Source organism: Carex rostrata, chromosome 5, assembly GCF_964058835.1.
Source record: "Carex rostrata chromosome 5, lpCarRost1.2, whole genome shotgun sequence".
Classification (NCBI taxonomy): Eukaryota; Viridiplantae; Streptophyta; class Magnoliopsida; order Poales; family Cyperaceae; genus Carex; species Carex rostrata.
Genome location: NC_135922.1, coordinates 14,385,439 through 14,411,732, shown reverse-complemented (window position 1 = coordinate 14,411,732; position 26,294 = coordinate 14,385,439). Strand labels below are relative to the sequence as shown.

At 37.4% G+C, this 26,294-nt stretch overlaps 3 protein-coding genes across 3 annotated transcripts; all 3 read right to left on the bottom strand.

Annotated features, from left to right (window-relative positions):
- Positions 1–3,522: 3,522 nt before the first annotated feature.
- LOC144553906 (BTB/POZ and MATH domain-containing protein 2-like) lies at positions 3,523–4,599 on the bottom strand. Its single transcript, XM_078302085.1, has one exon. The coding sequence runs from the start codon at positions 4,597–4,599 to the stop codon at positions 3,523–3,525; it is 1,077 nt and encodes a 358-aa protein (XP_078158211.1).
- Positions 4,600–8,070: 3,471 nt separating this feature from the next.
- Positions 8,071–9,652, bottom strand: LOC144553904 (serine/threonine-protein phosphatase 7 long form homolog). Its single transcript, XM_078302084.1, has 6 exons — positions 9,515–9,652; positions 9,352–9,414; positions 8,938–9,278; positions 8,675–8,852; positions 8,129–8,565; positions 8,071–8,083 (listed from the first exon to the last, which is right to left on the bottom strand). The coding sequence occupies exons 1-6, from the start codon at positions 9,650–9,652 to the stop codon at positions 8,071–8,073; spliced, it is 1,170 nt and encodes a 389-aa protein (XP_078158210.1).
- Positions 9,653–19,637: 9,985 nt separating this feature from the next.
- LOC144553903 (BTB/POZ and MATH domain-containing protein 2-like) lies at positions 19,638–20,768 on the bottom strand. The gene has a single exon (XM_078302083.1). The coding sequence runs from the start codon at positions 20,766–20,768 to the stop codon at positions 19,638–19,640; it is 1,131 nt and encodes a 376-aa protein (XP_078158209.1).
- Positions 20,769–26,294: the final 5,526 nt, after the last annotated feature.

Below are 26,294 nucleotides of genomic sequence, written 5' to 3'. Positions count from 1 at the left end.
CTAAAGAAAAAGTGTAGCCCTATTTATTCCAATTCGATTTGTGTAATTTAAAATGAATCGAACGGATATCGACCTGATTTGATACTTAAGAGGACTCTTTCATGTTAATATGACCCGTTAGTTTTTAGTTAATTATACGGTTTGATTTAAAATAGTATATCTTATTTTTAAAAGCAGGAAAGACAACACTAATTCTTCATTTTGAAGTTTTTAAGCCAAGAAAGGAAAAAAAAAATGTAATTTGACAAGACTAAGAATAAGATTAAGATTATAATTTGACAAAACTCTTTAAGTCAAGACTAAGAATATAATTTGACATACTTGACACAATTTCATAACTATAATATTTATAGCAACTTAATTAATCTGTCTTTTGCATAATAGGATATGTGGCATGATGGGGGACCATGCATGCGTGGTTATTAGGGGTGAAAACGGAGCGGATACGGAGCGGATAATGCTAATACCATATCCGCATCTGTCGGATAATGAGCGGATACGGATACGGATACGGATAGTAAACGGATATCAAAATTCAAAACCAAATCCGCCTTAAACGGATACGGATACGGAACGGATAGTCCACGGATACGGATTCGAATACGGATATAAAACGAATAATGGTCGGATAATTAAGATATATGAACTTCTAAAATACAAATATTAATTAAAACATTAAATATAAATATTAATGAACTTATAAGAGATGAAAGATAATCTATTCATATAATATATATATATCAAATAAGTGTATGGTAACAAAAGATGTTGTGGTGTAGTGGTTTGAAGCTTGGTCTTAAGGTATTGAGATGGGAGGACATGGGTTCAAATCCCACCTATAGCAAATATTTATTCCTCTTTTATATGGGTTTGGCCAAATTATCCGAATCCGGATAATCCGGATATCCGCTCCGTTTAGAACTCCGAATCCGTATCCGTATCCGGATCTTTTATGGATTTCCGAAAATTATCCGAATCCGTATCCGGGAATTATCCGAATCCGGATTATCCGGATTCGGATTATATCCGGATACGGAGCGGATATCCGCCGGATAATCCGGCTCCGTTTTCACCCCTAGTGGTTATTCAACACCTGGATTTATAAGAGATCATGAAATAAAATGTGCATGGGTGGTAAATTTTTGCAAAAGTAATTTGACATAAACTAGATCTCTGGTCATGACATAAAGCTTCGACGTCTAGGTAAAATCAATGTAATTTAAATGTAACTTAATGGCCGGTCAAATTTTTGGATTTCATATTTAGTACCAAATTCTAATATTACTTCCCTAATGGGAAAATTTGACGGCTGGAGCACCATTGCAGACCTAAAAATTGGTCATAATGCAAATGACCATGAGAAAGAGAAGCACCTATAATTAAGATTTACATAGTTGTTTCTTCCAAAAAAATATATTCACAAAGTTGAACACCAATTAACTTAAGGACTTCATCAAAAGGGATCCATATTCATTATGGTCTATGAATTTCCAAAACAATCCCTGTAAGATTTATTTTTATTTTTATTCGATCTCGACCTGGGCCTTAATCCCAAGTCATTTAATACAGTCGAGGCGGAGGCCATCAATTGAAATCCCAAATTTTATCTTTAGTCCCAAATATAGAGAGTTATTACCAATGCCATTAAAATATACAGATCAGTCCTCTTAACATAATTATTTGCACTTCTATCCCTGACAGTTTAAGAAAGTGTACCAGTACCCATTTTAAACCAGTACGGGCTGTACCAATTACCAGAAACTGGTACAATTCCCTGATTCATACAAACAAGTTCTCACAAGAAAGGGAAACAAATTTTACATTTTTATGAATTTTTTACTATTTGTTAAGACACTTTGAAAATTATTGATCCAATGGTGGCTTAACAAAACAGTAAAATCAGTAGCCACCATTGGATCAGCAATTTTTAAAGTGACTTAATGAATAGTAAAAAAATTCAGAAAAATGTAAAATTTGGTCTCCAAGCAAATTTTAATATAGATGTTACATCTAACGGTTTAGATTTACTTTTTGGACTTTGAAAATTGAAACACGACTTAGTTGCACGGGACCTTAGAAACTATCAATTTGATATTAGCCAACATCTCTCTCTCTCTATACACACACACACACACACACACACACCAAAATAGGTAAGATAACGAAAAAAATCGTTACCTTTATCCGTATCCGATAAGTTAACGAAAAAAAAAAATCTTACACTCATCCATATTTTCGAATATGATACGGATTGGATAAATGAATAAAAGAGTGCCATTGACACTTCTATTTGTATTTGTATGCTTATATGTCTGTCTAACATCTATAACTTGTTATTAGAATGTTAATTCTTACGTGGCTCAAATTTTCTTGTTCCTATAGAGAGATATATGCATAGCTCTAAAAGCTGTATCTTTTAACAATATGATGGGAGAATATGTAATAATTATAATATATTATACATTTATTTATCAAATGAAAAAGTAAATACACACACACCCAATATTTTTTAAGAAAAAATTAATTAGCTTACATAATATTTTTTTTTATATATAATTGTAGACACCAGAAATTATTCGACTTAACTGACACAATTTCATTTTATTTTGCTAGATGTGTCTTCAACTTATTGTCTTCAAGAAATAGATGTTGGAATTTGCTTCATTGTATCAATTATTATAATCTTTGATATCATCGAAATTTGAAAACTACCTTAATTATAATATTTTTTCTTATTGGCTGCTGTCATAAAAAATATAGAATTTATCTTGTGTTGAACTAACTGAATCTTGAGTGTGTTTGTTTCATTTTTATTAATTAAATGGATGTGGGATTTTTTTTTTTTTTTTGATAAATGCACAACTAAACATGCTATCCTGAAATTTTCAGCTACTGATGTTTTTACAGTTAAATTTCAATTATCAATTTCTAATGTTTTATCTTGAATAGTCTCGTTCATTCAGCAAGTAATTTTATCCACTCATCATTCAAGTTTCAATTCTGATAGCTTCACTGGTCTGATTAGTGGATATCGACATAGCCCAGGGAAAAATGTTACAGCAGACGAGAGTTCTTGGAAGAAAATGTGCTTCTGCTAGTAAATAAATTTCCGTGAAAAGTAATTTGACATAAATCAGATCTCTGGTCAAGACATAAAGTTTCGACATCTTGCGAAAATCAAAGTAATTCCCCATGGCCAGATTCCTGGACTTGGGATACTGCAGTTCAAACTTTGTAAAGAGAAACAGAAGGGGTCTGATGGCCTGTCCAATTTTGCACACCAATTAGCCTTGAGGACTTCACCGAAAGTTATACTTATTCAATATAAATTTGTAATAGAATCCCTGTAAGTATATATAAAACATGCATCTTTCAATTCAAAGCAATACAAAACCAACATTACTTTCATCATAAATCATTCATAATTGCTAGATCAAAGAAAAAAACAACAACACCAACAAGCTACTGCGTTACATATAAAAAGAAATCTGCATAGACTTAATTAATATGCTATTACATTTTTCACTTTTTAACATTCGTGAAAGCCGGTATGGTATCGACTTTGCATCTTATTTCAGCCATTACAGATGGGAAGCTTCTGACCAAATCAACATATTCATCACTTAGCATCCATCTAACTAGAGTTCCTGGCTCCGCAATGAAATCTAGGCAAGCAATTTTGAGGCGAGTAGAGCTGTGCTGCAAAGCCAAAGCCAAAGTGGTCGTAACTGTGTCAAGTGAAATGAGATCACATAGCTTATCCTCACATAATGCTTTCAACCCTTCTAGTGCATATCTATCAGCAGCTACAAACAACTGTTGTGTCAATTTCATCGATGTCTTCTCAGAATTGCAAGCGGGAACAGAATCAGTATAGATGAAGTGAAGCATTGCCTCGAATACCTCCGAGCACATGTCTGCAATTTTAATTTGTTGTTGTGTTGCCTCGGCCATATTTCCAAAGAGCATTGCCTTAAATACAGGGGACCGTGCTGAGAGTATTAATCTATGGCACACAAAAGAACGATTTTCAACGTAAAAAGTTACATCAGCAGTCTCGCTACTTTCCAAGAGTTTCCCAATATGGCTGTGTAAATCACATGATTTCGGCACCCCAAAGGAGCACCTACTGTGGGGTATATCTGTGTTATCGATGGTACAAATTAATTCAAAACTACCATTGTTGACAATATCCTCCGCGAATAATAGTTTAGGATAATTGCCATAAGCAAATACCTGTCCCTCAAAAGGAGAATTTTGTATCGCATACCTAAACATTTCTTTCTCATCTCCTTTTAGATGATACTGATGACAAAGTGCGGATGTTGTCCCGTCTCTCTTCATGAGGCTCGAACTGATTGTTGTGTTCACGGTTTTGTATTCACCGTGAAGCCTAACAAGGAAAGAAATATAATGACCGGACCACTCTCGACGTGTACCCCGTGGGTAACAGTCGATGACCCATTCATTGCCTAATGCATGAAATACAGGGGAGGAAACAAATAGCTCAGGTTGCAAATCCTTGATCTCTTCGTAGTTAAATTTGAAATGGTGTGAGGATGGGACTTTGATGTAGTTTACTGATGCGGAATTTGCCATGAGTTATGAGAGACTACTTATAATATAGTAAAAGTTTGTGGAATTCAGATTTGGAACTAATAGATGACATATGAACTGAAAAGTAAGGAGAGGCTTTTTGTACCAATATATAGAGCCGTAGGTGACTAATCGTTCCCCTTAGATCAATTTTTTTAGCAAAAAAACCGGGTTGAAATCGGCCGATTCAAGCGAGTTTAGGGTATAGGGTTTAGAACCGGGTTGAGTTCTCGACTTGTTTTTTGTTTTCTTCTGGCCTGGATGCTCGCACACGGGCTCTCTTCTCACGATTTGGGGCGATTTGAGGCCGATTGTGGGTTTTTTTGCGTCAATTTGGGTCAGAAAGATTGATTCGGGAGAGAGCAAGGCGGATAGACGGTGAGGAAACTTGGTCACTGCACAAGGGGCCCAACTCAATTAAAGGGAAGTCGACCGTTGAACGGGCCGACCTATGCGAAGTGGGACCCAAGAGGTCAGAACTGGAGGAAGCCGCTTCAACATCAGAAAGAGAAAGAGATCGATGGGAAGAAAGGAGACGAAGTTATCTTGGGAGAGGAAAGGGGCCGAAAGGCAAATAGATGCTTCACTCAAAAAAAATAGAAAAAAAAAAAAGCAAATAGATGCTTCTTTTGTAAATAAACATGGTGTACTCATCGACCTTTGTTCCACAGTGAACCAGGTGCAATATCTTTTTTTAAAAAAATCATTAAAGAGGCATTTGGTCCATAATGAACCAGGCGCAATGAGCTCTAATGAGATCATGAGAATGGGATCCGACTCTACTGCTTTTCTTAGCGAATAAAAAAACCAGCTTTCTGCTTTTCTTCCATCTTAAACGTTAAATTATATCCTACAGCTTGAATGATTTTTTCTATTATAATAACTTTTTTCTTGTCTGCCCATCCTGCCCGGGATAATGTAACCCCATTTTTTATTACACGTACTGCGCTTTTTGTTTGTTTTGCTATTACTTTGAAATTCAAATATATATTTAATAATAATATTTGCAAGTATATTTCTTCCGCAACTGCCTGCGGGCCGATTTTTTTAAAAATACCCAAAACAAAAAATAAATAATTTAAAATGCCCAGGATTTGAACAAAATTTTAAAAATGCCCAAACCGCCGAAAAATGGGGCGGTCCGGAATTTTAATTCCTAACCGCCAGGAAATTCGGCGGTCCGGAATTAAAATTCCTAACCGCCGAAAAATGGGGCGGTCCGAATTTTTTTTTTTTTTTTTGCAAATCAAATTGTTTTATATATTCAGATTTTTTGCAATAAAATGTACCTCTGATTTTCTTAGCAAAACAGCTTGAAAAATCATGAAAATGTACCGACATGTAGTCTCGACATCCTAGAACAGCACTGCCAAGTTTCATGTAGAATCTCTGAACAGAACATGAGATATAAGCTCGTAAAAATAGCCCCAACTGATTAATGTTTCATCCGGGGTCCAACTTTGCACTTCTGGTTTCCTTGGTAAAAAATCTCCAAAAATCATGAAAATTTACCGACATATAATATCGACATCCTAGAACAGCACTGCCAAGTTTCATGCAGAATTTCTGAACAAAACGTGAGATATAAACTCGCAAAAATAGCCCCAACCGATGAATGTTTCTTCCAGGGTCCAACTTTGCACCTCTTGTTTTCTTAGAAAAACATCTCCAAAAATCATGAAAATTTACCAACATACAGTATCAACATCCTAGAACAGCACTGCCAAGTTTTATTCAGAATCTCTGAACAAAACGTGAGATATAAGCTCGCAAAAATAGCCCCAACCGATAAATTTTTCTTCCAGGGTTTAACTTTGTGGTTATTTTTATTAGTGTTTTTTTGTTCTTATTTTTGTTGTTGTACTATTTTATTTTAGTGTTATTTTTGAAGTATTTTTGTGTTCTTATTTTTTTAGTGTTTTTTTTCAAAATTGTTTAATATTTTTTTATTGTACGAATACTATCATAAAACATAGTTTAGCTCAAAACTAAAACAAAAACATAATAAAACATAAAACATAATAAGCTAACCATAATAAGCTAACTAAAATATAAAACATAATAAGCTAACTAAAAACACAAACATAAAACATAATAAAATATAAAACACTACATAATAAAACTATAAAAAAAACCCACGAGCTCTAAAACATAATAAAACTAACTAAAAATAAAACAAAAAAACTAAGTGCTCAACGATACTGCGAAGGTGTATATCGGTCAGCTGGTTGGCCCCTGTTCTCTCTGGTGAAAACCCGAGCCTGATGCCAATCATTCCACTGTACTTCTCCTTCCTGCGCCACACGAGCTGGTGTGATCTCCTCCATGGGCTCAGCCTCTCTGCTCATCATGAGTGCTGTACCCCATGGATCATCGGCGGTGTGGGTAGCTGGCGGTGGCGGAGGGGTATGGAACAAGGATGCCGCAAGCTGGGAACCATAGTCAGGCTGAGTCCCGCTACCAGAGGCCTCCCAATCATGAGACCTCTCCGGATACGGCTGACGCGGTGTCGGGGAGGCGGCTGTGTCGAACTGATAGTCTCGAACAAAATCTGCAAGGCTGAAAGTCAAGCTCTTATCCTGCGTAGGGTGGATCTCCGGAGACTCCCGCATCGGCTGGATCTCTGGAGACCCAGCCTGGTGCTCAGCCGGTGTCGGCATGTAGGTAGGACCCTGCAAAGATACCAATAATTTAATAAATTTTACCTAACTTACTTTACCGAAGGAGAAAAGTGTAACTAATTTGACATAAAATATAAAATGCCATACCTGGGGAAGAACTGCACGTCCATGCTCATCCCAGAAAGCGTGCCAACCGGACATGCTCAACATCCAACGATGGTAGTCCCACTCTGGCTGGGATGTGGGCTCCGGTGGCATCTGACTAGCATGAACAGCGGGCTCATCGGGCTCATCCCTCTGTACTCTGCGCCAATCGATGTCCTCTCCGGCGTCTCTGAGCATCGTGACTAGCTTGGCCTCATGGCCATGGCCCTCAATGCAAGGGGCAACCAAGTTCAACATCGTGTGCCCAAAAACCCTATAGCCACGCCTTCCAAGACAAACGATTGAATGCCCGGCACCTTTAATTGCCAGTAGTAGCTAAAAAAAATAAAACTAAAGTTAGACGAAAAAAATACATTAGGGAAAAAATGAATTGTTTGAGGTGCATTACTTACATCGCGAGCAACTTTTCGGCCTGTAGGGGTATAACCATCATCCTCGAAGATCTTCGCGCGAAGATAATCGCCGTAATCTCCCTCAAGATACACAGATGCCATGCCGACCCGCAAGTACCAAGCCTGATATCGCAGTAGGGGAGGCCCCTGCAACTGCATCTCACCAACCTCCGACATCTGCCACAAGTTCTCACTCATGCTCGCTGCTCTGTTGTAGTGGTCCAGGTAATACGTACTCCAATCTCTATTGTTATGATTACCATGGGTCACCCTGTAATTATTAGTTTAGATTCAATTTAAAGGCAACAACTAATATTAAGTACAAAATGCAAGAAAAACATAACTTGTACGTACCCGTGTAGTCCCATGATGATAGATCTCGGGATGTCTGGATCTGCGGGGATGAGTGGAGGAAGTCCAAACTGACGGAGCACCCGGTCTGGATAGTGGTGCTCCACTATCCAGAAGCAAACCAACGGACCCCTGTAGAGCCACATCTCCTCATCATCCGATACAATCTGCGGCAGCCTCCCCTCATCGTATAACTCACTGTACAGAGTCCAGCTCACCTGCGTGTCACCCAAACTCTGCAACTGACCTCGGACTAGCCTGATACCTACTGTCTTTCCGTGAAGCTGGTTAACATAGCGGTGATCTCCGTACCATTTCTTGCCAAGTGCCGGGCGATATGCATCATCGGGCTCATTCGGCACGGGAACAACCACTGGTATACGTGACCATGACCAATGCTGCAGTAGAAGTGTCGGTCCATAAATCTGCTTACTTTTAGGCTGTATTTTGAAAAATATTAGCCGTCAGGAAAAAGTTAAATAATTAAAATAAGAAAATAATTACATGACAAGTTAAATAATTAAAATAACACAGCAATAACATACTGACTTTGCAAGCACGACACAAGTTGGAGTAAAGATGTGCTAGGACAGCCCCACCCCAATTGTACCTTCTTGACGTCCCAAGGTCTCGCAACAGCTCCAGATACATAATCGGGATGGAATCACCGCTCGAATCAGCAAACATGACAGAACCAAATAGATCCATCACGAAAGCCCGTGTGTATCTATAATGTCGAAATTACGGAGCACCTCATTTTTTAGTATGAAATATAGTACAAAATAAATATATATAATGGTTTATATGAGTACCTCTCAATGTCCTGCTCTGTGGATCCCCAATGCAGACCTCGATTGGCGAATAGAGCTCGCAGTGCCGTCTTCTTCACATGAAACCTCGACTTCCCGCCATTATCACGTATAGCTGGCTCCGCTCCCAACAGCTCTGCGAGGGTGGCATTAATCGTGTTATCATCAGTGGAGTATGATATGCCACCGACGGGCACGCCCTGGATGGGCAAACCCCAAAGGACACTCACATCCTGGAGAGTCACTGTCATCTCTCCAAACTGGAAGTGAAACGTGTGCGTCTCGGGGCGCCATCGCTCCACTAGTGCCTGGATGAGGGATGCATTGGTAGCCTTGCTCTCCGTCTCCAAAATATCGACCAAATGGTACAACCCCAAATTTTTGCTAATTGCTCATTTTTAGGTCCTGTCAATGTACGTCCATCAGAGAGTAGTACTGCATGCCGTATGCCCGATTCTTACATTCTAGGAGGTCCTGACTCTGTGTTGAAAAAAAAAGAAAACAACATAAAAACCTAAAAAAATGAGCAATTAGCAAAAATTTAAACTTTCAAAAAAGAAAGGAAAAAGTAATCAAGTACCTCTCGGGATGCCAGTGAGACTCGATGCTCACTATGAGGTATCCATAATAATGGACTAAAATGCTCCGTGTTGTCCACGGAAATGGGATCATCAGTATGGTCGGGTGGTGGTGGTCTCCTAGGCCGTCCCCTAGCCATCCTACGTTTGGAAAAAAATTAGACATGCTACAATTGATTAAATTATGTTAATATGAAAAAAATTGTTATTTGGGCAAAATAGGATCATCACTAATTATAAATATTTTGGTACCTACATTGACACTAATTACCATTAAATTCGGTACTTCAATTAATTAACCCTAATTATAACTAATTAGCACTAATTGCGATCAAATTTTGGACTAAATATAAATATTTTGGTACCTACATTGACACTAATTACTACTAAATTGGTACCGTAATTAATTAACCCTAATTATAACTAATTAGCACTAATTACGATCAAATTTTGGACTAAATAATCCAAAATAAAATTAAAACTAACTTTGGTACCATAATTATCACTAATTATAAATATTTTGGTACGTACATTGACACTAATTACCACTAAATTGGTACTGTAATTAATTAATCCTAATTACAACTAATTAGCACTAACTCAACTAACTAAAAAAAAATAACACTAATTTTGGTACCTTACTAACATAATTGGACTAATCTACAATTTTTTTATACTACAAATGAAATTTAAAAAAAATATATGGACTTACTTGCAAATTGGGAGAAGAGAGAAGAAGAGAGGAGAAAAGAGAGGAGAAATTCGGGTGGGAGGAGAGAGAGTGGGAATTTGAGAAAATGAATTGTGAGGAGAGAGAAAGAGCATGAGGAATGAATATATAGGCCCGGACCGCCCCATTTTTCGGCGGTTAGGAATTTTAATTCCGGACCGCCGAATTTCCTGGCGGTTAGGAATTAAAATTCCGGACCGCCCCATTTTTCGGCGGTTTGGGCATTTTTAAAATTTTGTCCAAATCCTGGGCATTTTAAATTATTTATTTTTTGTTTTGGGTATTTTTAAAAAAATCGGGCCTGCGGGGTGCTGGACTACCTTTTTTTTATTTTTTATTGATTTCATTAATTTTCTTTTCTTGCCAAAAAAAATCTGACATAGAAATAATTATATATAAACACCTGTTGCCCGCAACCCACTCAGTATTTTTTTACTTTTCTAAAGGAAAAATAGTCTTTACTATTCCAATTCAAACTGTGTGATTGATTGATATATAGAGGGCTCTTTTCTGTAATATGATCCATTCATTTTTAGTCAAAGGTATTCAATTGGAGCTCTCTTGATACATGGCGGTTAGTCAATGGAGGACACCATAAATTATTCGACGTTGGTGACACACTTTCATGAATATTCTAAATATATCAACAGTTTTAACTCACTCATATTTCAAAATAATTCAGACAGTTCTCAATGTCGGCTTCATTTTTAGTACCCAATTCTCAATTTACTTCCCTATTGGAGGACCATTGGATCTAAAAATATACACGAAACCTATAATTTTCCTCTGGGCGACGATGGCAAATGAGATAGAGAAGCACCTATAATTAAAGATTCACATAGTTGTTTCTTCAAAAAAATATTCACATATTTACACAACAATTTACCATAAGGAGTTCATCAAAAGGTATATCTATATTCATTATGAATTTGCAAAAGAATCACAAGTAACAAAAGAATCAAAAGGTATATCTATATATATCCACAAGTATCCGTATCCGATACTATCCGTATTTGTATCCGTATTCGAAAAATTATAACGGATAAGATACGGTTTGACCACTATCCAATCTGTATCCGACCGTTTACACCCCTAGTAAAAACAATTAACAAGACTTGTACAGACACTAATAAAATGGTAATAACAATTAACAAGAGTTCATGGCCATAACCAATAATAGGAACATTGATCGTCATTCATGAACATAATAATTGATATTTATGCATTTTCCACACTTAATCTTCAGATTAAGCTACGCACTTCTTAATTGATCAAAATTTGTAATTTTGTTCCTTTTATTGAGTATACCCGGGAGAGATTAAACTAATTTTTAACATGAAGGCCATTGTTCTACAAGGATCATAACCTGTAGGCAGGATTGCGGCTCATAACCTTCAAGCAGGCCTATTATTGGGCCGTTGGGACATAAGTTTACAATTATATTATAAATTAAGTATATTTTTATTTATTTTTGTGTATACAATATTGTAATAATATATAGGTGACTAATCGTTTGCCTAGAGTACCTATCTGTTTAGCTTGTCCGTACTACACAATTTCAAAACTTGCAAATAAATATTGAGGTTTATTGGTTTTCAGACCGAATCAAATAAATGGATTGTCGCTTGAAGAAAGTAATAAACATCTATTGCTTTATTGCACTGTCAACTATTAATCATGTAATTATTATTTATCTACGCTTGGCCTTCAGGTTATTGTATCTTATATCATATAGAGTTTAAGAAGCTTTGATTGATATATTCTTGCAGATTTTGTTTAGAAAAAACAAATGGAATATCTCATATAAAGTATTCTTCTATATATTATATTGCTGAGAAAATAGGAGGAGATTATCCTAATCGAAATTGTAATATCAGGGATATTACAATTGTCTCTTTGCTCCTCCTTTAAAGTTATAAGCTATCATATTATTGAAAATATATTAAATTGTCTCTTTGCATCTAAATTTCAAATATAAATAAATAAAATGTTACAACTTTAATATGGATAATAGATTTGTAATTCAATCTCCATGTGAGAGGCTACTATGACGTGTACTCTCCAAGAAATACCAATGACCTTATAAGTTGCAGTTCTTACTATCTTACTACAACCAGGTTACATGCAATTAATTGAGTAATTCTTTGAAGCCTTCCAATAATTTAAAGCTTAAATTCACAGCTAAAGAAGCTTAAGATTTATCAATCTCATCTCATGGCATGCATTTCCTTCAATTCAAAAACAAGGACCCGTAGAGAAGCTGCCATTGCCGATTTTTTTATTTTTATCCAAAATTTAAATTAAATTTCAAAAATTAACCGAACCGGCTTTGTTTTTCAAATTCTACCCAAACCGGTCAACCGTTAACCGGACCAAATTTCCGGTTAACGGTTAACCGGACTCTTTAAAATGGTCCGGTTAACCGTTAACCGGAAAATTGGTTTCGGTCCGGTTAACGGTTAACCGGTTTCATTGGTTCGGTTAACCGTTTAGCGGAAAGAATGGTTCGGTGAACCGTTAACCGGACCAGTTTTTTTTTTTTTTTTTTTTTTTAACGCGTGGGGGTCATGCCGATGGGGTATCGACACGTGGCAGATGGGAAGGGTTCGGTGAACCGTTAACCGGACCTGGGTTTTTTTTTTTAGACGCGTGGGGGTCATGCGATGGGGTGTCGACACGTGGCATATCCACTGTAGACCCGTGGCTTATGATTTTATAATGGGGTGCCGTTTGTGTTTTAGGATGGGTGCCGTTTGAGAAGGTTTTAGGATGGGTGTCGTTTGAGAAGCAGAGCAGAGATCGTCTGAAATCAGGTTTTTTTTTTTTCATAAGAAATAATTTTTTCAAATTACAGTGTACAATCTACCAGGGACTAGTTTAATTAGGAAAATGCTCAATAAGCCTTATTCCATATAAATAGAAATTAATAATTTTGTAAGTGCTAATATTTTAATTGTTTTGGTTCTTTTCCTAAAAATTTCATGTATTACTCCATGGAGAAATAATTAGAGATTATCATCAGATGTTGCATGTATTAAACTTGTTAGGTTGAATTTGATTGAATTTGAAAGATATTCAAAATTCAACCCAATTATCCTTAAAAGGTTTGAGATAATTGAAAAAATTCCAATTCCTTAAAAATGCTTCATATAATTGTTTTTTTTTTTAATTACCATTGGAAGAAAGGATGCATGTTATCTGTGTGGTTCGAATAGCCGTCTTTATTTTTTTTTTTTGGGAAACCCTGAAAGTGATAGTGGCTATCTGGTCAATGTAGAGCTGGTAAAAGTGCTTATTAAGTCTAATAAGCTTTACCGATTTTTTGATTTTTATCCAAAATATAAATTGAATTTTAAAAATTAACCGAACCGGCTGTGAAATTTTAAATCTACCCAAACCGGTTAACCGTTTAGAGTAATTTGTAAAATTCCAAAATGGTGAAAAATAATTTAGAAACTTCCAAAATAGTGTAGAATAATTTAGAAAAGTTCCAAAATAGTTTAGAGTAATTTGTAAAATACCAAAATGGTAAAAAATAAATTAGGAAGTTGTAAAATAGTGTAGAATAATTTAGAAAATTTTAAAGTGGTGCCCGAATAATTTAAAAAGTTCCAAAATAGTCGATAATAATTTAGAAAAGTTCAAAAACGGTCTAGAATAATTTAGAAAATTTTAAAATAGTGTAAAATAGTTTAGAAAATTTAGGTAATCCAAATTGGTTTAGAAATAATTAGAAACATCCAAAACGGTTTAGATTAGTTTAAAATTTTTGAAAATAATGAATTAACTTTGAATTAATTTTGTAGCATGGCAGACGAAATCAATGATGAAGTACCTATGGCGCGGGATACTTTTAGTGATCTGTTGTGGATACCGCATACCAGTCACGGGGTGTGTCAGGCTTCTGAGGAGGTAAGCAATTACTTATTTCTTTTTTTCTGACTTGTTCAGAAATATCATCTTGTTTTAATTTCTAATTTTTATTTTCGGTAATGTAGAAAAAGGAGGTTATAAACGTGAAGCACTACCGTTGCATGACCGCGTACCACGCTGCATACGCGCCATTCTTGATTCGATTGGGTTTATACCAGATCGCATGCATGCCTCACAAAAAAATCGATGCGGCGCTGATAGTTCTCAACACATACAAATAAAATAACACACAAGTTAATTTCTACGACGCAGACTTAAATGTTGTCCGAGGGTGCGCCAAACAGTTGTACTTCCTCTTGCCGGTTGCTCTGCCGCTGCTTGCGCCTGTCTTGCTACCTCCTCTACATGTAGTGCATACCATGTATTAATTTGTGAATTTAGTTAAAACAAGTATTTATAATTGATTGATCAGTTATACCTGCAGCATTCCGATCAATTGTCTCACGATGAGGCTGGCGTCCGAGTCTCCAACCACGCATTTTGTCCATTTCCATCGGTATGCGGTCGTGCCGTCTCCGTCCTTTCTTGATCAGATTCGAATCAGGTATAATTTTTGGGCCATTATATGCAGGCCATTCACATTGGTTGCCTTTCGGTTCCCAACGTCCGCTCCATGTTTGTAACACTATTGACATACGGTACAAGGGGTTGACGTATAAATTTTCATCATATCTCATTTCGCGGACAACTGCCATGAAATGAGAACATGGTATGCCGGTCAGTTGAGGCTTCTGACATTCACATTCAACCTTGTTGTTGTCCATAACAACAACCATATAACTGAAATCCCTACGAGTATACTCAAGTCTCGGTTGATTACGCCTTGCTGGTATTTTTTCGCCCTTAACCATTACCTCAAAAAGACCATGTCTTCCACGGTAAGGAATCACAGTCATGTCCCTTCCTTTTTCGATACGCTTTTGCAATAACTTAGTTACCCTGTCGGACCACACCTGACCATCCTGAAATCTCATTTGAGCTTTGTTCCATCGGTCAAAAAACCACTTATTCAACTTATAAAACGTGTCCTCCACGACCGCTGCAACCGGTAATCGCCGACTAATTTTGAACACGGCGTTCAGTGACTCTGACCCATTTGTTGTCATTATCCCCCATCGGTGACCTCCGTCCTCTGCTTGATACAACTTCTCTGGACATGGAAGCTCGTCTTCATCATTAGGGTTCCTGTTACCCACCTTGTTAAGGTAGTCGATAGCCTTCGGACAACCAATTTCAAAGTCTTGTAACATCTCCTGCAACCTCCTAGGTTTGCATTTGTTCACTCCAGCTATGAACCTATCGCTAACCTCTCTCTTACGGCCCACGTGCTTGTAAAGATTTTCAGCAACATGTTGAGAGCAATACCGGTGCACACATTGATCGGTAGTCTCATCCCACCCGAGATTTGGATCCTGGAACACGGCTTTAATTCCCAAATGTCTATCAGATATGACACAAAAGAATCGATTATCTCCAATTACTTCCAGCCTCAACCATCTCATAAAAAAACCCCAGTTGTCAGCACTTTCTTTCTCCACAATTGCAAAAGCCACTGGAAGTAATTGGTTTTCGGCATCATACATACATGCCATCAGCAGCCTACCTTGGTACCGTCCCGACATGAAACATGCATCGATACTAATCACTGGTCTGAGGAACGGTATCGCTGCAATACAAGCTCCAAATGCCCATGCCGCTCTGTGGAAAAGCCTGTCAGTTTCTCCATCAATCGGGGTCGACATCACACAATACTTGGTTCCTGGATTGTTTCTTCTGATGGCTTTTAATAGTGGAGTAAGCAAGTTGTACGAGTTCTCCCAACTCCCAAACAGATTTGCAATAGCAAGCTCACGGCCTCTCCATAATTTATTGTACTTGGGGGTTACCTTATTATATCTCTGCATGACGATATCTCGGATATGATTTATAGGAGAGCACACATCCCTTCTAATAGTCTTATCAATTGCAAGGGCAATCATCTCTGCTGTCAGCTGACAATGATCAGTACGTGTTGCTGATACTCTGCACGTATGAGGATACGCTTGTTTGGTAATAATCCAAGATTCTGAAAGACCGTTTTGCTTGGCGCATAACTTAAATTTACAAAAAACATCTCTGCACACCACCTCGTAACGTCTGGGTTCGCTTCTAAGAATCTTGCACTCACAGTTCTTATCGAGATGGAACTCATTGATTGCTATCCTTAGAGCCGTTTTTGACTCATAAACTACACCCTTAGCCAACGGATTATCGAATGTTTTTTTTGAGCTGCCGAAAAAATCGACATCTGCAGGCCGAAAACCGGATATGTCATTGAAACTATCAACCGGATGTGTCATATTTTCTCGACCAGTTATCGGGTACTGTGATTGACGGGATTGTGTTTGACGAGACTTTGATTGTGACTGGCTGAGCGGTTCAATATCATCGTCGGAACCCAATGACTCATCTGAGAGCATCTCATCTCCACTTTCCAAACTGTCAGAATCAATTGCATCCACAGGTACATGCGAATAATCACGTACCTGTCTACGGACCCGACTGGTACTGGGTCGGGGTCTAACCGGTAAATCCACAGAGTTTCGACTGGTACTGAGTCGGGGTATAACTGGTTGATCCATAGAGTTGCTACCGATACTGGGTCGGTGTCTCATTGGTACATCCACAGAGTGCCGACTGGTACTGGGTCGGGATCTAACTGGTATTGGGTCGGGATCCACAGGATTTCGACTGGTACTGGGTCGGGATCGAGGTTCAGGAATCTGACTGGTACAGTTCGGTTCCAATTCTACATATAACTCCAGAATTGGTAACCTTTGTGAAAAAGACGACACAACTCCTAACATGAATTCGAACGATTGTTGGTCCATTACCGGTACTAATTGATAGTCACGTTGTCCATTGGTGGACATATTAAACCTGGCTTGAATTTCCAGATTTGCTTGACTAGCATTGTACCCAACAAATTTATAAATCTCATTCTAAAGATAATCAAAATTGTGGTTCACGGTTAGCGGTATTGAGTATTTAGCTCGGGTACTGTAAAGGACCCCGTCATCATTGTATTGGATTTCCCCTCCAATAAAAATTTTCGCACAAATGGTTGTCATTTTTAGTTTTGATTGGTCTGGCAATTTAAAAAATAACAACATATAAGTAATTAAAACTTGTCTGGACCTCTAAAAATTATTCTATATCATTTTACATTTTTCTAAATTATTCTAGACCATTTTGGATATTCCTAAATTATTCTACACCGTTTTGGAATGTTCTAAAAAATTCTAAATTATTTCGACAATATTCTGAACCGTTTAAAATGAACTAATTAATTATATTATCAATTAAAATAAATAAAAAATAAAAAATACCTGAATCGAAGAGCCGATTGATCAGACAGTCAGAGCTCCGTAAGGATTCCTAAAACAATTCTAAATCATTTTAGAATTTTTTTGTCATATTCTAAACTATTTTGGAACCTTGGTAGCTACTACCAAGTTTTCAAAAAAAAAAATCCGTAATTTGTTATTAAATTAAATAATAAATTAAATAATAAGTAACATTCTTTCTCCATTACTTTTGATTTATATTTTTTATGACAATAATGAACAATTTGTCAATTTATTTTATTTATCACAAGTTGGTCAAAAAAAAAATTTCTGCTACATATTGAATAACAGTAATATATGCAAATATTACGGTTATAATATGTTGTATGTTGGTTGGAGATCATATTTTAATTTCTTCTTCTCCAACAAAAAAATTTCAAAAATCGATAGTTAAAAAATTAACTTATATAATTTACAAATTAATTATAAAAAAAAATTACCTTCTTTTTTCTTCTTTTCTTCCGTTCGTATCTCAAACAGCGATTTTTTTTTCTTCATTTTCTTCCGTTCGTCTCTGAAACAACATTTTTTTTTTTTCGTTTCATCTCTCCGTCGGACTGATATTTATAGAGCAGATGTTAAAATATTTCCGCTTCACGGCTAACCGAACCCATACTGTTGGTCCGCTAAACCGTTAACCGAACCCAAACCCTTGGTCCGCTAAACGGTTAACCGAACCCTTGGTCCGCTAAACGGTTAACCAAACCCTTGGTCCGCTAAACCGTTAACCGAACCTAGGGTCCGGTTAACCGTTTAGCGGTTTGGGTAGTTTTAAAATTTGAAATCCGGTTCGGTTAATTTTTAAAATTTAATTTAAATTTTGGATAAAAATAAAAAAATCGGCTGCCATTGCCCGGAAAGATTTCAAATCACTGTTCATGACTTAAATAAGGGAGATTTCCAGAGGTGTTGCGAGATGTAAAGAGATAAAGCTAGCTAGCTCCGAGTATTTGATAAGAAAATTCGATTGTTCTATATATGTTCCCAAATAAAATTATATATATATATATATATTTATTTTTGGATCATTTATTTCTTTTGCAGGATGTTTCGATGTCCGTGTTGTGCTTTATATGTTTTGGTTTTCTCTCTTATCTGATTAATGAATTCAGTCAGCTTTGATGATTATGTTCATGAATTATCTAGAAATAAGTAATGATATCACAAACTGCAAATCTAACCATTAAAATTAATCTCCCTTATGTGAGCAGGTGAGCTATATGTAAGAATTTTCAAGACATGAAGCTTTGATGTCCAGTGAAAATTAAAGTAATTTCGACTTCACAGAGACTACGAAGATTTCTAAAAGAATTTTTTTTTTTCATGTAATTTGCCACAACCAGATTCAAATTTTACAAGAGCAGATTTCAAAAAGAAAAATAATTGAAGTAATTTGCCAGAGCCTGATTCAAACTTTACAAAAGCAAACCGATCTGATGGCCAATTAAATTTGGGATTTCACATGAGTTCCCACTTCCCAAATCCTAATTTACTTCGCTATTTGGCAAAATCTGATGGCTGAGGACCATTGGACCTAAAAATTGGTCATAGTACGATACCCGTCAGAATCCTCAAATGTTAGCAAATGAGATACAGAAGCACCAATAATTAAGGTACACATAATTGTTTCTTAAATAATATGCACAGAGTTAAATACCAATAAACCTTGAGGACTTCATCAAGGAAATATTCATTATCAATCTGCAAAAGAATCCCTGCATGTAACACAAAATGCATGCTCTATAATTCAAGAAATACAAAGGCATTTTTTTTTTTATAAAGTTGGATTAACCCAACGATTTCATTAGAAACAATAGTCATACTGTTGCCAACTCCAAACATCTGGAGTACGGACAGATACAGGAACTGGTACATACAAAATACTGCCTAATACATCACCAAAAGCCACCAAGGCATTGAAAATACCAGAACTGGTAAAAACACACAAAAAGACTAGAATTCAAGTACTTAGTCCATACAACAGGAACATTACTTTCATCATAAATTCATAATTGCTAGAACAAAGAAAAACACAACAAACAACTGCATTACATATGAGACGATATCTTCATTGAGTTAATAAGCTATTTCTTTTCTTTTTTCATTTTTATCATTCCAGAAAGACGGCCTTGTATTGACCCTGTCTCTTATTTCAGCCTTTATGGATAGGAAGCTTCTGACCAAATCTTCATATTCGTCACTTAACATCCAATTAATTAAAGTTCCTGGCTCTGCAAGGCAATTTAGGCAAGCATTTTTGAGCCTAGGAGAGTTGTGTTGCAGAGCCAATTCCCAAGTGATCGCAACCGTGTCAAGTGAAATGCGACCACATAACTTATTCTCACATAATTCCTTCAACCCCTCTATTGCATATTTATCAGCAGCAACAAACAAATGTTCTGCCATCTTCTGTGATGACTCTTTAGAATCACAAGAGGGAAAAGAATCAGTGTAAATGAAGTGGAGCATTGCTTCGAATACCTCGGGGGCCATGTCTTCAATTTGAATCTGTTTCTGTGTCGCCTCGGCCATATTACCAAAGAGTTCTGCTTTAAATACAGGGGATCGAGCAGCGAGCACTATCTTGTGGCACATAAAAGATCGATTTTCAACGAGAAAAGTTACATCAGCTGTCTCGCTACTTTCCAATAGCTGCCCAATTTGGCTGTGTAAATCAAATGACCTTGGCACCTGAAGGGAGCAGCTATTGTGGGGTATATCAGTGTTACTGATGCTGCAAATTAATTCAAAACTACCATCGTTTACAATATCCTCCTCCTTGTATAATAGGTTAGAATATTCGCCATAAGCAAATACCTTTCCCTCAAAAGGAGAATTTTGTATCGCATACCTGAACATTTCTTCCTCTCCTTTGAGATGATACTGATGAGAAAGTGCAGATGTTGTCCCATCTCTCTTCATGAGACTCAAACTGATTGTTGTCTTCACGGTTTTGTACCCACCGTGAAGCCTAACAAAGAAAGAAGTAAACGCTTGACGTTGACCTCGTATCAACTGTTGACCTCGTGGCAACTCTCGACGTGTAGCTCGTGGGTAACAGTCAATGACCCATTCATTACCTAATGCATAAAATATGGGCGAGGAAACAAATTGCCCAGGTTGAAGATCCTTAATCTCTGAGAGGTTAAATATGAAATGGTGTGAGAATGAGACTCTGTTGTAGTTTACTGATGCTGAATTTGCCATGAGTTCTGAGACACTACTTGTAATATATTAAAAGTTTGTGGAATTCAGATTCGGTTTCAAGCGAGTCTAGGGTTTAGAACCGGGTTGAGTTCTCGATTTGAAGTTTTTTGTTTTCTTCTGGCGTGGATGCTCGCACACGGGCTCTCTGCTCACGAGTTGGGGCAATTTGAGTCCAATTGTGGGTTTTTTTTGCGTCAATTTGGGTCACAGAGATTGATTCGGGAGAGAGAGAGTAGTCGATGGGAAGAAAGGAAACAAAGTTATCTTGGGAGAGGAAAGGGGGCCGAAAGGCAAAGAGATGCATCGTTTTTAAATAGAGAAAAGGTAACGTCTTTGGGATACAGTCCTCCGAAAATCTCCGTGTATAAAAGTATTTTATTTTTAGTTTAGTTCTGACGCGTTTTCAACTACTATAATTTAAACTGTCATAATTTCAAGTACAATATGTATGTTTACAGGATAATATGTGTATGTTTACATGATAATATGTGTATGTTTACAGGATAATATGTGTATGTTTACATGATAATATGTGTATGTTCACAGAAGGTGGTCCCCAACAGCTGTCACGCGTTTTCAACAGCTGTTACGTATTTTTAACAACTTTCACGCGTTTTCATCTGGGACCACGTGGTTTCATCTGCAGAATATCAATTGAACTTGTTTATAGGATTGTTTTTATAGTATTACAGGATCTAATGAACTTGTTTATAGAATTAGTATAAAAAGTTCGGGAATTTTCAGGAGATTGAGGGCCGAAGACTGTTAGCTGCTTCCTTTTAAATAAGCAAGGTGTACTCATAGAGACATTTGTTCCACGGTTAACCTAGACTAACATCTTTTTTAAATAAAATCATTAATAGAGGCATTTGGTGCATAGTGAACCAGGAACAACGAGCTCTGATGAGATTATGAGAATGAGGCTGAAGTAACAAGCAGGATTATTTGGAGTGTTCATCGTCTGCATACATATCGACCGTCCGATTGTAAACGGAGTCCATCCGGTTCTTGTCTAAAACATAGGGGTGTCTTTAATATTAGTGCAGATTTAGTTCACACGGATCTTGAAGCTGATCGGACAATCCAGATATATTAACTGAAAATATTCCTTTTTGAGTTAATGTAGAGGATACCAACTGGATTATTTGAGCACTTTTTTCTGAAGGGATGCCAACATTCCTTTTTTTACTCTACTTTTTTTCAATTAAAAGCAAATTAAATAAGCCTTCTATTTGAACATATTTAATATTAGTTGGTCAATTAAATTTTACATATTAATCAAATTGTCTAAATTATAAAAAATACTGAACAATATAATTATTATTATTTCCAATTTATTTGATTTCTAAGAGAAAAGTAGTATCATATTATTCCAATTCGGTTTGTATGATTTAAATGAGCGGACCTAATCGATCTGATTTTAAATTTAAAGGGCTCTTTTATGTGAATATTGCATGTTCGTTTTCCATTATACGATTGGATTTGAAATATTAGAATTCTATTTTTCTTAAAAAAAAAGAAAAAAAATAAGGGAGATCTAAAAGCTCTTTTTTAAGCAAAAAAAAATAAAATAAAATAAAATACTATGTTGTTCTTTATTTCAAGACCAAAAATAAAATACGATTTTGAGTGAAGGAAAGTTTGTGGAATTCAGATTGAATAGATGGCATATGAACTGACATGCAAGGAGAGGTTTTTGTTTTTAGCACCAATATATATAACCATAGGTGATATTAATACCTCGGACACATGTCTCCAATATTATATGTTGTTATGTTGCCTGACCATATTTCCAAAGAGCATTGCTTTAATACAGAAAATTGTGTTACCAGTAATCTATGGGACATAAAACAACGACTTCCATTATGAAAAGTTACATATGCTGTCTCGCCACTTTCCAAGATATTCCCCATTTGACGTGGAAATCAATCTGGCTGTTCATATCTCTCTGCTATCGGAGCTGCATATTAATTCAAAACTATCATTTTGTCTAACAATTAATATTCATGTAGAAAGAAAAAAGAAAAAATAGAGTCATCGCCATACCTGTCCAAAAGGAAAATTTTGTACTGCAAACCGGATTAATCCTCACTCATCTCTTTTAGAACTTTTTGATCCGTCTCTCTTCAAATCTAATGCATGAAACACAGGTGAGGAAATAAATTGCTGAGGTTTCAGATCTTCCATCTGTGTGCAGTTAAAGTGACATGGTTCGAGACTTAATTTGATGTATTTTACTAATGCTGAATTTTCCAAGAGTTCTGATAAGAGTATTACAAAAAACACATTTTATTAATTAATATTAGGAATCAATATATAGATTACATATGTACATAAAGAAGTATTTGGTGTTTTCTTAGGCACAGTGGCTAACTTTGGTGTTTTCTTTGGTGGTGGCTAACTTTGGTGTTTTCTTAGGTGGCTAACTTTGGTGTTTTCTTACGAATCAAACAGGCGGTGGCTAACTTTGGTGTTTTCTTAGGCACAGTGGCTTCGCCTGATCCGTGCGACCTAAAGAAGTATTTGGCAGTGGTGGCTACTGACAACCTATCAAGGGTCTCTGAGCACGTGACTCTAATGGTAGGAGGAATGGAGTACATGCTCACCGTTAATCCAATCAAATGGGTACACGGCCTCATTTACAAGCCGGCCGATCTGCCACCGGCTTCGAAAATATTTCATCGGCCCGATCCACCGATGCCAACCTCCTCCTCGTCGTCTGAGGAGGGGGGCCGGGAAGAAGGGGACAATATAGTAATCAGTGGGAGGGTTTTGTTGGAAATAATCAAAGACAGAGATCGACAAACCCTACCACCACAACTGAGGGAGATGGTGGAGAAGGCGGAGGCATGGCAAGCCGGCAACACGGTGGGCACAATCCAGGAAAGAATGGCCACAATCCCGGAAAGAATGGCCACAGAAGATCCATTGTCCTTGGCGGCGCCAGCCATGCAGAGTCAGCACAATCAGAGGTCAGAGCAGGGTTGCAGACCCGACACACGCCGCGTGTCTGGCCAGCCTCTCACTGAGCGGGTCAAAGGAAAAGGAATTGCTGTAGCGGGTCACTCTAACGAGACGGGCATTACACCAGGCAGTAGCAACAACATACGCCCCATGAGAAGACAGCTACAACAGACCCCGATTATTCTACAACGTGGCTCCTGCAGTGCTACGACGCGTGGCGCTCAGGATCAAAGTTCAAAAGAAAAGACAAAGGAGAACCTTCGGCAACGGGTTTCTCCTGCCAAAGGCGTCGTGTTGCGGCAGAGGGGACAGAGAGGTGGTCACAGGAATGCGTTGTCACCAAGGGGTCAGAGACAGATGTCAATAGCTGGTCCTAGCTCTTCAGAAAAGACACTAAATGAGTTCAGGAAAACAATCAAACAGAAGCGCAAGTTGGGCCAGCAAAACAGGCCTTCTATATCAAGTGGGCCGTCTAAAAGGACTCAGCTACAGGACCGAAAAGTTAATTGTGAGATTAATCCTAATGGGTTTTTTGAAGTCAGAGTGGACTATGCTCATTGTGTGGACCTGGCTAAAAGCATTGGGCTAAAACCTACTGATGTAGAGGAGGCCATCGCAGAAGACAATCAAGCAAGATTTAATGCTGACCCAATAGACATGGATCCAGATGCTCAAGATGGCCAAGATGACCGTATCCCAATTGATTTCGAGCCTTCCAGTGGGGATGAGCTTGATTCTGAAATGGAAGATTGATCCGTCGGATTTATCAAAGAAGTTAATTGTTGTTAATTAGTTTTAATGAAGAACACAAAATTAAAACTTTTATCTTGGAATGTTAGGGGACTAGGGGATTTGACTAAATGTAATGTTGTGAGAGAGATTATCAAGGACTCTCGATGTGATGTGTGTTGTTTGCAAGAAACAAAAATAAATGGAAATGATTTGAATTACTTTTCACGTGTCATTCCATCTTTTTTTCATAGGCAGGTGGTTACACTTGATGCTATTAGCTCAAGAGGTGGTATCATGGTAGCCTGGAAGCGAAACTACACCATGTTAAATTGCTGGACATCAACCAATACGGTTACAGTGACCCTGAAGCAGAGCAACTCGGGTCAGGCTTTCACGGTGACGGCGGTATATGGGCCGAGTGTTGACGCCAGGAAGCTAGACTTTATCCAAGAGTTAAAAATGGTCCACCAATCAATAGTCTATCCTTGGTTGTTGGTAGGCGATTTTAATTTGGTGAGATGGTACGTTGATCGAACGGCGGATCTAAGAGGTTACAATTTAATGTGTGCCTTCAATGATCTGATCAGATATATGGGTGTCATTGATGTTGAGCTCCAAAACAGAGCCTTTACTTGGAATAATAAAAGACCACAGCCTATCTTCTCGAAGTTAGACAGAGTCTTTCTAACAACAGAATGGACTACTGCACATCCGGTGATAACGTTAAAGGCGTTGGAGATGCTTGTTTCCGATCATGTCCCATTGTTATTGAGGTGTGCGGGAAGGAGAACAAAACCGACACCAAGAAGAATAGAGAATTTATGGCTAGACCAACCACAGGTTAAAGAGATTGTACAGGATATATGGGGGGCTCAAGAATTCCATACCGGGTCTGATCTGGTACATGAATTCCGGATGAAAACCGACATAATGCAGGAGGACTTAAGAAGGTGGCATGCCACAAACTTCAGCGATGTTGAGCTGCAGCTCAAGAAAGCTAAGGAGGTGTTGCTATTCTTTGATAGAATTGAAGAGAGGAGGAATTTAGATCAAAGGGAATTCAAATTCCGAATCAAGGTGAGAGAAAGGGCCTACCATTTGGCAAACATAATTGAAACCCGATGGCATCAACGGTCAAGATGTAGATGGCTGAAATGTGGTGATAAAAACACGGCATACTTTCATGCATATGCGTCAGCAAGAGAAGCCAAGAAGCAAGTAAATGAATTGAAGGTGGGGGATGATATAGTAACAAACACTGAGCAAATTGTTTTGATCTTTCAAGAACACATGAGGTCAATTTTGGGAACAGAATCCACAGTCATAACGGTCAACCTACACAGCCTATATGCTCCAACAGAAGGGTTGCAGTCACTCCATGACCCTTTCACGCAGGAGGAAATATTCAAAGCAGTTACTCAACTGGCGAAGAATAAATCCTCTGGCCCGGATGGGTTAACAAATGAATTCCTGCAAAAATTTTGGAATTTACTCAAAAGAGATGTGTGTTCAATGTTTGATAAGTTCTATAGACATGACCTGAATTTACAGGAGATCAACAAGGCTAATATAGTCTTAATTCCAAAAAAGGAAGAAGCCTTAACAGTGCATGATTATAGACCTATTAGCATATTGAACCTCATACCTAAGCTCATCTCGAAAGTTTTGGCAAATCGTTTGCGAGTATGGCTGCCTCGGCTAACATCCAACAAACAAACGGCATTTGTCAAAGACAGGAACATAGCTGAGTCATTTGTAGCGACTAGAGAGCTGCTGCAACATACCATGACCTCCAAAAATCCAGCAGTCTTTGTCAAGGTTGATTTTTCA

Bases quoted from the DNA above. Each gene is read 5' to 3' on its own strand.
- LOC144553904 (XM_078302084.1), bottom strand. From the start codon at position 9,652: ATGGCTAGGGGACGGCCTAGGAGACCACCACCACCCGACCATACTGAT. The intron at 9,279-9,351 runs GTACATTGACAG...GATATTTTGGAG, and splicing joins AGTACTACTCTCTGATGGAC to ACGGAGAGCAAGGCTACCAA. The intron at 8,566-8,674 runs GTCAGTATGTTA...TTCAAAATACAG, and splicing joins ACTTGTGTCGTGCTTGCAAA to CCTAAAAGTAAGCAGATTTA.
- LOC144553906 (XM_078302085.1), bottom strand. From the start codon at position 4,599: ATGGCAAATTCCGCATCAGTAAACTACATCAAAGTCCCATCCTCACAC.
- LOC144553903 (XM_078302083.1), bottom strand. From the start codon at position 20,768: ATGGCAAATTCAGCATCAGTAAACTACAACAGAGTCTCATTCTCACAC.